Here is a 12,339-nt window from a genome sequence, read left to right on the forward strand (position 1 = left end):
CCTGTCTTTTGGTGCTACACCTCTGAAGATGCCAGCCACAGCTGCTGGCGAAACGTCAGGAACTACAATGCTAAGACCACGGCAATACAGCCCGGAAAACCCACAACAACCATCATTCTCCGGCCGTGAAAGCCTTCGACAATACATAAATACATGTGTTGTCCCTGTTCACACTAGGATTCTCAGTTGCCTGCTGGTGGTGGGTAATCTCCTGAGGGTTTGCCCTGTTGCCCAAGAGTTGGCAAACCTCCCAGCAACTGCCCGCCACCACCAGGCAACATTGACAATAGTGCAGCAGGTGCGCTCGCAGTGGGGTGTGATGATGTAACATCCTCAAGTGATGTCATTGTTTTGGCAGTGGGCATGCTCCCGCGCTTCACAGGGACCAATTTTGGCCCCAAATGGGCTGAACTAGCCCAGCGCAAAGTGTGGGAGCACACCCACCACCAGTGTGATGGCCTCACCACATCACCATGCTGGTGCCAAGAGCATGCATGCACAAAGAAGACCCTACAGGTAAGTACCACCCCTATCCTTCTGGGAGGGTATAAGGAAGGACATTGCAATTCAAGTTCACACACAACGTTGATTGCACATTTCAGGAGGTTCTACCCCTCCTACTGGGTAGGCTCCCAGTATGAGTGATTCTGACATCTGAAGAAATGTATTCTTGGCAATTATACACTAATCCTTATCATGCATTTCTTTTAAGAGCAAACTTCCTGGGTGTAGAAAGTGGTCTGGAAGCATTTGGTGCAGCAGTGCCAACATTAAATAGATATTACTTGTATTAAGTTGTATTCTTCTATTGATGTTTTTTATTGGTATGATTTGTTTTTATTGTCGTCTTGATTGTGTTTTATTATTGTGAGCCACCTTGAGCAGGTCTGGAAAGGTGGCATACAAATTTTCTAAATAAATGTGGCCACATCCATAATCCACTATCCAGTCCTGCTGCCACTGACAGGAGATTTTTTTTTTACAATGCAGCATCATGTGCAGTGTCACAGAAATTCTAGGAATCACTAGAAATTACAGCTACCTTATAGGATAACTCTAATAATTGCGGGAAACTCTGTGGTTTTATCAGAGGTTCCAGTGATTCCTGATGACTTTATGAATTTGTTTCATATAGATGTTGACTCCAGCCAATACTCCAGCTGAAGCATTCTGTACTAATGTTTCAGAACACTTCTCAAAAGCAGCCCCATATAGAGTACATTGCAGTAGCCTAATCTAGATGTAACCAGGGCATGTACCACTGTGATCTAAAGTATTACTACTTCTTTAAGGAAGAAAAATGTGATAGGTATTATGGACTGTTTTACCTCTTTGCAGGTAAGTTGCACAGACAAAAAGCACAGGCAGAGTTTAGTATAAACACTCCATTGGTGCTTAGCAACCTACATACTAGCCCAACCTCTGTTTTTTAAGCTGTCAGCTCCTAGGCGTATCTCACACATTCTCAACAACAGCTCGTGGAATGGAGAGTGATCAGCTAAAGCTGCTTGGCACTTCTTGGCTGAAACTTGGTAAAATGTCAGAACCAGAATCACTAGCATAGAGTAAAAAACTTATAGCCCTTTGGGGGCAAATTACTTAAAAGTGCTGGAAGCTTTTGCTCTCAAGTTTCCTCTGGGTGTTCTAGATAATATAATAACATGTATTTGTGTTTTCACCACTCTAGTCTTGGTAGATTTTGCCAGATTGCTATAAGAGTAGAGATCTCACAGCATTTGTTAAACTCATTACAATTAATTTTGATAGTGTTGCAGCAAAAATAAAAAATAAAAAGGAACAATGTTGCAAAGAACATACAACCATTATGGAGCAATGTTGTTGGATGCAATCTTATCTGGCAGATTTTTTAAAAGGAAACTGCTAAGGAGGAGATTCCATGTGCAAATCTGATAGTCAACAAAAATTAGACTTTGGAACTTATTCATCTTTATTTAAATTGGTGGGACTAGTATTCTAGAGCACCCTAATTATATCACTACTGTAACCTTTAGCTAAATGGTTAGTTTTTGAAGGATGGATTATAATTGGATGCAAACTGCATCCAAGTTCTAGCACAGTCTAACAACATGGCACACAAGAGCTATTGCCTAAATGGCAAATGAGCAAGTACACTCAAAGGTCAATTCTACCCTACCTGCCCAGGTCTGGCCATCTTATCCTGACCAATGACCCAACAGATGCTCTGGCTCCACCCCCCCTTACCTTCACAGTCTTTTCTAGACTGCTCCACACCTCACCTGTTTCTCTTGACATCTCGATTTTTATCCCTGGAACTCCACTCATGCTGGCCTCATCCAGCATTGCTCCTTCCTCCGCTGAACCTTGTACACTAGTTAACCCCTTCCTTGCCCTACCCCAGCTGGGGTTGCATAGGGCTAGTTAAAGACCCCTGCTGCCTGTCATGCCTCAAGCTAATATCCTGGGTCGACAAACCTCATGCCCCTGCTTTTTGTTCAGCAGCTGTTTGGTGTGGAGGATTCTCTCCTGCACGCAGAGCCCCCTCGCTTCTGCTGGGGCCATCATACTTCCTGAGCGGTCCCCTACTCTGTCTTGGAGCAGTTGCTACCTTTGGCCTAGTAGGTTGGTCCTCCTCTGGCCTCCTCTGCCACCACTGTGCCACAGGCTGCCACTGAAGATGTCCTATTATGTCTACCCACCAGACAAGATTCTTTGGTCAACAGGACAGTCAGGAGGACCTCTCCCTGTGATCTATACAGGACATTATGATGTTGGCCATTTTATTTTCAGGCCCTTTCCTAATGCCCCCTAGCATGGTGCACACTGAGTTGCTATTTTCATTGAGCAATCCACTGGAGCCCCAAGATTTCTTTCCCTTTTGGTCTTGGCCAGTTCAGATGCCATCAACATACATTTACAGCGAAATCCTAAATTGATTTCAATGGTCTTAGACTGGAGTAACTCTGCTTAAGGTTTCACTGTTAAAGTTAGTTTTTGTGTTACAATATGCATTGCTTTACACTTACCTACATTGAACTTCTTCTGTCATGTTGTTTGGCCATTTGGCCAATATAAATATCATCTTGGAGCTCTTTACAATCTTCCTTGGCTCTCTCCATCCTCCTGAACAATTTCATATCATCCACAATCTTGTCTATTACAGTGCTCACCATTAATCCCAGAATATTTCAGTGTCTTGTTTCTGTGACTGCTCCTGAGGCATAGGCTCTAGTTTGTGATCAGACAAAAATGTAGTCTTCTTGCCAGCATTCCCTTCAGAGGGATCTGAACCCATGACTTTTGTTTGCCACATGGATGATCCTCTCTAGTAAGCTACTGGGGAATTGTCTGGGAAAGCTTTTGTGAATGTGCAGCTGTGTATTCTCTTTCCTTGGGGTCTGCTACCCTTTGCCTGGTGCTGCTGAGGCCCCCATTCAACCGAAATCCTTATATGACAGAAGTCTTGGGCACTCTGTTAGAACTGTCTTTGCTCATTGAATTGTAGAGACATGTAGTTGGTGTGATCGAAGTGGCCATATTTCCTTCTCTCTATGTGCACCTGACAACAGTGAATGTAGTTGCAGGAGGGGACTAAAACTCACATCTTTGGAACTCCCATCATGTGTGATCCTTCCCGTCATACCACAGTCCTGTTTACAGTGAAGGGCATTGTGTTCCCTTCTTGTTATGTTCTAGTGTGTGAATGAAAACATTTGATGTTGGGTGAGCATCATGGTATGCTGCTTGGCTGTTTCTATCTCTGCATGTCATGGGGGCATTGTCAGCATGCTGTTCCATGATTGGTGAGTTGCAGAGGGACTGCTTTAACTCTAATGCAATCACCGTACTTTCTGAACCTCAGTATGGGTCTTTTGTTTATATTTCTCTCGTCAACTTGGTGCTAGAGCAGTTCCTCTGATGGAGTTGCGCTGATGTCAGGGTCTTAAGATTGGGCTACCCAGGTATTGTTTAACTTTTAAAAAGTCTTGATGGCCTGGAACCTTAAAACAGGGGTTGACAACCTTTTATTTAATGAGAGGTGCATGTGAGTAATGACAAGCATGCCATCTACCCCCTCCCCCTGCAACATGTTAACAAGTTTTGCCCAATCCTAGAAACAGAACATGGACTGGGAAGAGCACCAGAAATAGACCTATCAGCTAAGCAGCACAGAGAAAAATCCTATGAAATAAAATGTGATCTTATCCATCCCCCAAGTCTAGGGCAGATCTTTTCCTGATGCATGAGCTAGCAGCAACAGCCGGAAAGCTACTGATAGCTGATAAGCTACCTGTTGGATACCCCTGCCATAGAGAGTGCCTCTCCCAGTATCAGCTTTGTGCCTACTGCATTGATGAAGCCCTGTCCATCTTTATATTCGGTCAACAAGGGAGTAAAATGTTTCAGCTGCTGGGAGCATTATAGAGTTGTTCTATATTCCTCAATATAGAACAATTGTTCTATATTGTTCCTCAGGAATGAAGCAGCAGCTCTTGGGCTGCTCTTAGAAGGAGTTGCAAGATGTTCCAATTCCAGTTGGCTTTTGGCCTGTCTAATGATGGTGAATTAGAAGTCAATGGATGCTGTTATGTTGCATTGTTTTACACAGGCTTTGTGTGTTCTTATTGGTTTCTTAATTTTATTTTGCTGTACATTATTGTAAGTCAACTTCTGGAAAAGTGACCTAGAAATGTTTTAATTAAATAAGATAAAAACAATTCCTTATCTTGCATGGATATGAATGTTAAAGAAATATGATACATGGTCATTCAATATAGGCTTACTTTCTGAGAAGTGTAACTAATTATGATCCAGTGTTAACATAGAATTTATAGATAGTACATGCAAAACAAGCTCTTGGGGTGTCTGTCAAGTGCCCTCCATCCAAGAAATCATTTCTGATGGCATCCTTTTTGTCCTGAAGGGGGGTTTCCATGGGGTATAATTACTCAACATACAGCCTGACAGATTATTACTGTTACAGGACTAGGAATTGTGTGTACATGACAGGGAACTACATGGGGCACAGAAATTGTGTCCCAAAGGTGGCAGAAGCTGTAAACATTCTCTGTAGTTTTATAGTCATCTTCTGATAGATATAATTGATACACTAGTTTTTATTCCACTCAGTTTTTGACATATAAGCAATTTATATTAATACCAGATTGTAGAATTACTTGTCATAAAAGGTATTGGGAAATATACTTGTCTTTCACCTCAACTCACTCTCTCAGGCCTGAAGGATTCACATACTTTTAATGTTACAAGGTTAGTTTTGTTTTGTCCCAGTATCCATCAAAATCTGTGTGTATGTGTTTCATTTCTATGTGGAGAATTAATGCATCGGATTGCCAGTGGCCTGGAGGAAAAAGTCTTGTCCCTTTAATAGAGGATTAGTGGGCTCTTATTTACCAGGAGATGTTATTTACCTCCATGCCAAGAGAAGCTTCAGCTGTCCATTTCTACACATTAAGCCTCTGATAAAAATACAGCACTTTTCCTCCATGCCTTCTGGCAACCTTACTAAAGTAATATATTGTGTTTAATCTGTGTTTGTCTGTATCCCACCACTCTCTGATTAGCAAAGTCAAAAACACTTTCAGAATATCTGAAGGAAGGTTTCAAACACTGTTCAGACCAGTGACAGATTACGGCTGTTATCTAGTTTAGGAATCTGGTTGGCTAATTGGTTTAGTGATGCATTGATCCTACTAGAGATTTATGCTCCACCATTGATCTATGCCCACAAATAAATGTTTTCTTATTTTTTCCCAAAGTAATAGAGAGGAGGGGAGACAAGACAGACAAGAAGAGAAACAGAGAAAGAGGAAGAAGGGCATGAATCCATGGCATTTATTTTTGAAGTCAAGAAAAATCCTATGTTTCACATTGGGGTTAAAATGTTAACTTCCCAGGACTAAAAATGTCGATGAGTTAGGTGATCTGGTTCATATAGGCCTAGTGATAAACTTTTAATGGGACTATACTACTGCAGGTGAGGACACATGTGACAATATTCCTTTATATTAAAAAAAAGCTTCCATGTGGTCTCTAAAGTGACACAACCCAAACAGAGGTTATCACCTCAGTGAATTCAATCTTGTGGTAGGGGTGTGCACAGGAAAAAAATGGGTAAATTCAGGTTCTGTAATACCAAACTGGAAAAAGATCCAGTATTCCCTGAATACCAAATTCATTCTCCATTACGGTTCAATAATACAAAGTAAATTTGGTAAAATTCGGCCATTGTTTCCTATGGGAAACTCAATTTGGGTATACCCAGTGGCCTAGGGGAGTGTCATTTTTTGACAGAATTTCACCAAATTCTATCCTAACTATCCTCTGATGACTCCCCATGTTTTATAAATCAAAGACCCCCTACACAAAAGCCTAACCAAAGCCCCGCCCCCAGCAAAAAAGTAGTTTTTAAAACGCAAAGTAAAAAAACCTTTTCCCTTCTCCCCCAAACCCTATCCCTCCCAGACACTGGGCCACCATCCCTCCCTCAAGCCTAGTGAGCCTAACGACAGGCAGCAGCAGAAGTCCTCCAGGTGCAGCAGGTCTCAGCAGGTAGCAGCAGGAATCCACTCACTCCAGGTCAGGGACCAATCACAGTCCAAAGCATGTCTGAGTCCCAGACCACAGGGAGCCAGCAGCAGCAGCAAGCAGGCAGCATCTCTTGATTTCCAGGCCAGAGCAAAAAGGAGGCTGCATGAAGCACCAAGTCATTACTGACCCATGGGGGACGTCACATCACGTTTTCTTGGCAGACTTTTTTACAGAGTGGCTTGCCATTGCCTTCCCCAGTCATCTACACGTTACCCCAGGGAAACTGGGTACGCATTTTACCGACTTTGGAAGGATGGAAGGCTGAGAGCGGAACTACAAGTGACAAAAGGCACAGGTTGGACACTTGTCAGCTTCCCTCAAGTTTTGATGGGAAATGTAGGCAGCTTTGCGGAATGTTGGACAAGTGACAGTTGAAAAGTCCATTGGACAGCAGTCAGAGAGCCAAGCAGTCAGAAGGCAGATATTCTACTGCTGACACACATTCGTCCAGGGCACAATGGCTCAAAACGCTGGAAATCACCAAAGGATTGACCGGGAGATTGGCTGGGAGGTTGGCAACGAGCCCGCCAGCTTCTTACTTAGCTCGTTTCGGCAATTCTTCTTCACAGCCAGTATTACATTCAGCCAAAATATCCACTGCAATAACACAAGTGTCAAAAACCACAATACATCATATTCTTCAATAATGTAATGTTACACAATTACGTTAAGAAAATATACTCACATAATTTAATCCATGTTTCCAATAATCTCAGGACTGTATCTCCTACTGATTGCATAAGATAATGCTCGAGGCACAGGTATCCCCTGTTGGAGCCTTATTCCTTAAATACATTAAGGTGGGTATTGATTCTGTTAAGCTCTAAAGAAAAGCTGCCCAATTAATTTCGCTATTTAGACCATTAGGAAATAAACTGTCCATCCTGTATATACATTGGGCTTCTGCTCTTAGTAAGTCAATCTTGCTGCTATTACTGGGTTTTACAATTTCTAGTACAGAATAACTTAATTCCCATTCACTGTCGTGGCAATTGCAAAAATGCTCAACCATTGGTGCTGTCACATTTTTGGTTCTAATTTTCGAAAGATGTTCCTGTATACATACCCTGATCGGCCGTGTGGTGCTGCCTACATAAATTAAAGCACACACACATTTTATAATATAGACCACATTTGCCGAAGAGCATGTCGAGTAACTTTTAGGGTACAATAGTCTTTTAGTTGCTGGGTGAGCAAATGATGTAATAGGCACACTCAAGTCACAGATGTTTCAGTGACCGCATGCGAAGTGTCCTCTTGATAAACTCTGCTGTATTTCTTTCTTCGTATAATCAGAATGGACCAAGAGATCCCTTAGATTATTTGTGCGCCTATAACCAATTTTTAAGGGTGTATCACAGCCAGGCACATCATTTAAAATATGCCAATTCTTTTTAATAATGTTCACTATGCCTCCTGAGTATTGAGAATAGTCAAGAGCCCACGTAATCCCTGATCTTTCTGTTTCCCTATCATTGGTCAATTTCAAAAGGGACTCATGGGGGACTGCGTCTGCTCTATTCAAGGCATGCCTAACTACCTGGCTTGGGTAACCTCGAGTGACGAACGCTTCGCTCAGCCTCTTCACTTCCCTTTCAAAGTCCCCATTTTGAGATGAATTGCGCTTAAGGCGTAAGAACTGGCCATAAGGAATATTACGCTTTAACTGTGGTCTATGAAATGAACTATAATTTAAATATGCTGACCAATCAGTGGGCTTGCGATAAGGCATAACGCCCAATTTATTTTCTGTTATTTTATACACAATAACATCTAAAAATGGAACACTGTTATCATTGCCCTTAGCAGTGAACTGGATATTAGAATCTATACTATTTAACCAATTAATAAACTCTTCAATAGCAGCGGCCCCTTTAAACACGAGAAAAAGGTCGTCAATAAATCTTTTCAGAGTTATTATCTGGTCAAAGAAAGGATTGTTGTCACGATTCAGTAGAAATCTTCAAAATCACCCATGAATAAGTTGGCAATGGAGGGAGCCGCAGGGCACCCCATCACCCCCCCCTTTACTTGATAGTTTTGTTACCAATTTGACCACTTATATAAGGGATACAGGAACATAAGGGAACCTCTATTATGTTCATTGAGAATCTCTGCATTCCTTCTGACGCCTACCCTTTGACGCTTGATGTTCAGTCTTTGTATACGTCTATACCGCACCATGAGGCAAGGAGGGTGGTCGAAAATGTATTAAGGTCTAGAACATCTGACACCCCACCCACCCCTTTTTTGTTAAATCTACTGGACATTGTACTCAAAAGAAATTATTTCCGCTTTCAAGAGCAGTTTTACTATCAAGTAAAGCGGGTGGCAATGGAGTGCCCTGCGGCTCCCTCCATTGCCAACTTATTCATGGGTGACCTTTTGCCACATCAGCCATTGAGCTTCTGGAATTAATTTTGAGATTATCGGGGTCTGAGATATATTCCCCACAAAGTTACTGGACTGTTCAACGGAAGGACTGTGTTTGTGTGTATAAGGTGTTTGTATGAATAATTGATTGAAAACTGCATAGTTCTTATGTATTTATTGAATTCACTGTATATACATCAAATTTGAATGCACTGACTATAGAGATATTAATTTGTACACCTTGTAGTGTAATTCTTGGGTTCCATAGCTTCAGAATAAACAAATTATTCTGTTGTGTGGTATACTCATTATGTTGGTTGAATGGTTGCACCCTCAGCTTCAGGGCTGTTTCAGATGAAAGCTCTAAATTGTGTGAATCCATCACATGCCTGTTTTGCTGTGTATACATGGGGTGAGAAGCCACAACTTTTTCATGACAATAAAGGCGACTCTCTTCAAAGCATTCCCAGATCCTTCACCTCTGTTGTCTCCTCCTCCATCGAAATTTAGATTGCAAAATCCTGGGGCAAAGGACCGGTCATGGTAATAAGGCACCAAGCACACAGAAGGTGCCAGACTGACAAACAAGCAACACAGGTTGGTAACTCTGGTTCGTTTTTCAGTTGTAAGAATCATTGATGTAAAGGAAAGTGTAAAAGAGGGAAGATAGGTAGCGATGCTGGCTCATAGAAAGATTTAAAAAAACAATAGTAGTGTAAGCAGTGTTACAAATAGGACCAACCAAAATTCTTTCAAAAAGAGGTAAATCTTTCGAGCTCTCCAGAAACTTTAGTCAGAAAATAGTGGACGAGGATGAGAAAAACGAAGAATTAACTGAATGAAGGAAAGTGAGAACTTGTTCTCTCCTACTGTGGATGGTGAATAGCCTCTCAGAGCCTCAGATGATTCTGAAAATGGTAAAAAAGAAAATTTTATGCTCTTGAAATCAGTTCTGTTGTCCTTAAATCCATTTTCAAGAAAGCACGCACAGGCACATAATCAACACCCATGTAATACATTTGTTTAAGACCAATCACAACCATTATTACGGTTTTTTGATAAGCACCAACGTGGTTGCCCACTTGAAAAAAAAAAGAAAACATAGGAGCGGGATTCGGGCTAACACAGGCCTGTTACGCACACCGTCAGCCCGATCGTATCAACCAGGTCCACTGATATACTTTCAAGTAAACATGGATTACATTGAAGCCTTGCTGAGAGAGTTCCCGTGAAATGCGCGAGCCACTGCCTCCTTCGAACCGAGTCCCAGAAGTCACAACTGGCGCTTCGCACAGGCCCGTCAAGCAAAGCTGCTGTTCCGTTCGCTTTTATCAGCGCTGCGCCTTTAAGACCCGTCTACTCTCGTCCAATTGCATCAGGCACGCGCGCTTCCCTCCTCCGCTTTGGGCTCGCGCTCCCGGCTCTCCTCCACTGGCGAGGCGCGCTCTCGCTTCCGCGACGTGCGCGCACTCCCTCCCTCTCTAGGCGGAGCTGGCGGAGGGTCGCGCGCTCGCCGGCCTGTCGCGTGGTCTCCTTGCTTCTCCATATTGCTGCGGAGGCATTAGAGGAGACGGGGGAGGGGGCGCCGGGGCTGGGCGTCGCGGTGGGGGGGAGGAAGCCGGCGGCTCGAGCCCCCCGTGGCCTCGGGGCGCGAATCCACCTGAGCGGGGCGAGGGAGCCGGGCCCGGCGAGGGAGCCGAGAAAGTTTGGGGCGTGCTCGTTGTGTGAGGAGAGCCTGGAGCAGGGGGGACGCGGCGGCTCTGCGGGGGCGCAGATGGCTACCCAGGTGGAGGCTCTCCTGCCCGCAAGCTCTCTGCTGCCCTCCGAGGAGCACGGACTGGCGGTCAAGAAGCCCCAGGAGAAGGGCGAGCGCCTCATGCACCAGGCGGAGAAGGCCAACGCCGACGAGGGCAAGGGGGCCGGCCCCGACAGCTGCAGCAAGGAAGGCGGCGGCGGCGGCGGCAGCAGCAGCGTGGGGGAGCATCCGCGCCGGAACGGGGCGCTCAAGCCCCCCAGCATCAAGCAGCAGAAGGAGGATAGTAACAACCAGGAGAAGGAGAACCTGCTGCACCAGAGGAGCGGCGGCGAGGCCGGCAGCAGCAGCGGCGGCGAGGAGGGCGGCGAGCAGGGCGGCGTGGGGCGCAAGGAATTCATCGAGGCGCCCCCGCCCAAGGTGAACCCTTGGACGAAGAACGCCCCTGTGGCGCTGGTCACTCTCAACGGGCAGTCCCCGCCAGGTGGGTCCTGGGGAGGCGGGGGGGGGAGGAGGTGGCGTGATTCTGATACGGCGGGGAGCGCCGCGCGAGGTGGGGAGCCTCCTCGCTGCAATATGGTGACACCCACCCCGCCTTTGTCCATCGACACGCGCGCCCGCCTGCCTCGCTTCGCCCCGGTCCAGCTTCGTGGAGGTGGGCGCAGCATGGCAGGAGGCTCTCGCAGGCCGGCGTGAAAACGCCTCTCCAGGCCTCGCTTGCGGGGAAGCACGCCGCGCTGGGCGCAGAGGGAACTGCCCCGGGGGAAAGGGTGCCCCCTCCGCGCCCCCTCCAGCGCTTTCCTGCCGGATCAGGCTCTCTCTTGGGGCCCCCGCGCACACCCTGCTCTTACAACACGTCTCCGCCTGTTAATGTTTAATGAGCGTCGGCGAGAGGTTCCCCCATGCCGCTTCCCTCGCCCGAATAGTGCTGGCTCCAATGCCGCGGCGGCCTGAAGGCTACGGATATCGAGAGGTAAATCTAAGCCGGGACCGTCTTTGGTCTCTAGGCGTGAACCGGCTGGGAGGAGAGAGGAGGGGGTCAGAGTCGGGCTTGCGGAACGGCCGCCAGAGAATTTAGGAAGCGGAATTCTTTCCAACTGCCGGGCACCCTGGTTGGCCTGATACGGGTTCGGAGGGTGGGTGCGTGTGAATGCCTCCGACAGGCGGGCTTCCGTTAGAGAAGAGGCGAGCGTGTGCAGCGGGAGGGGGCCCGAGCTCCGGGAGGGCGAAGGCGGCGGTGGGTCAAGCGGATGGGCATGGGGCGGGGTGGGGCAGCGGTGCCTGCCGAGGGCTGGGTGGCGTTGCGGCAGCGACCCAGGCCCCGGTGGCAGCGCTGCCGACGGGTTGAGCGCTCGGCGTCTCCACGCCCAGGCCGCCCAATGGCTACGCGCGTGTGCCACCGCCGTTTCCTCTCTTTCCCAGCATTCCGCTGCAGTAAAGGCAACGTGGTTTTCTTTCGGGGCGAGCATGTGATTTCGCCCAGCTCGCAGGGGAGGCCCTCGCTTCTTGACCCTTCGGGCGGCGAAGGCGGCCCCGTCCCCTTTTGGCGCGGGCCCCGGAGAGAACCCTGTTCAAGGCCCCGCGTACATTGGGTGAGGCTCGAGGTGACAGCGAGGTTGCGTCAA

General features: G+C 46.4%; 1 protein-coding gene and 1 long non-coding RNA gene across 4 annotated transcripts in view; one reads left to right on the top strand and one right to left on the bottom strand.

Moving 5' to 3' along the window:
- Positions 1-9,121: 9,121 nt before the first annotated feature.
- Positions 9,122-10,308, bottom strand: LOC129328823 (uncharacterized). The gene is made up of 2 exons (XR_008596895.1): positions 10,164-10,308; positions 9,122-9,869 (listed from the first exon to the last, which is right to left on the bottom strand). It is a non-coding gene; the product is annotated as an uncharacterized LOC129328823 (long non-coding RNA).
- Positions 10,309-10,500: 192 nt separating this feature from the next.
- LARP1 (La ribonucleoprotein 1, translational regulator) overlaps positions 10,501-12,339 on the top strand; it is a 114,057-nt gene continuing 112,218 nt past the window's right edge. Inside the window, exon 1 of one of the 3 annotated variants that reach the window (XM_054978114.1) lies at positions 10,501-11,198. In XM_054978114.1, coding sequence (XP_054834089.1) covers positions 10,736-11,198 — 463 coding nt within the window. In that variant the 5' untranslated portion in view covers positions 10,501-10,735. Of the gene's footprint in view, positions 11,199-11,670; positions 11,688-12,339 lie in introns of those variants that run through there. The other 2 variants (XM_054978113.1, XM_054978115.1) reach the window with 2 other exon arrangements.

This window comes from Eublepharis macularius, chromosome 4, assembly GCF_028583425.1.
Source record: "Eublepharis macularius isolate TG4126 chromosome 4, MPM_Emac_v1.0, whole genome shotgun sequence".
NCBI lineage: Eukaryota > Metazoa > Chordata > Lepidosauria > Squamata > Eublepharidae > Eublepharis > Eublepharis macularius.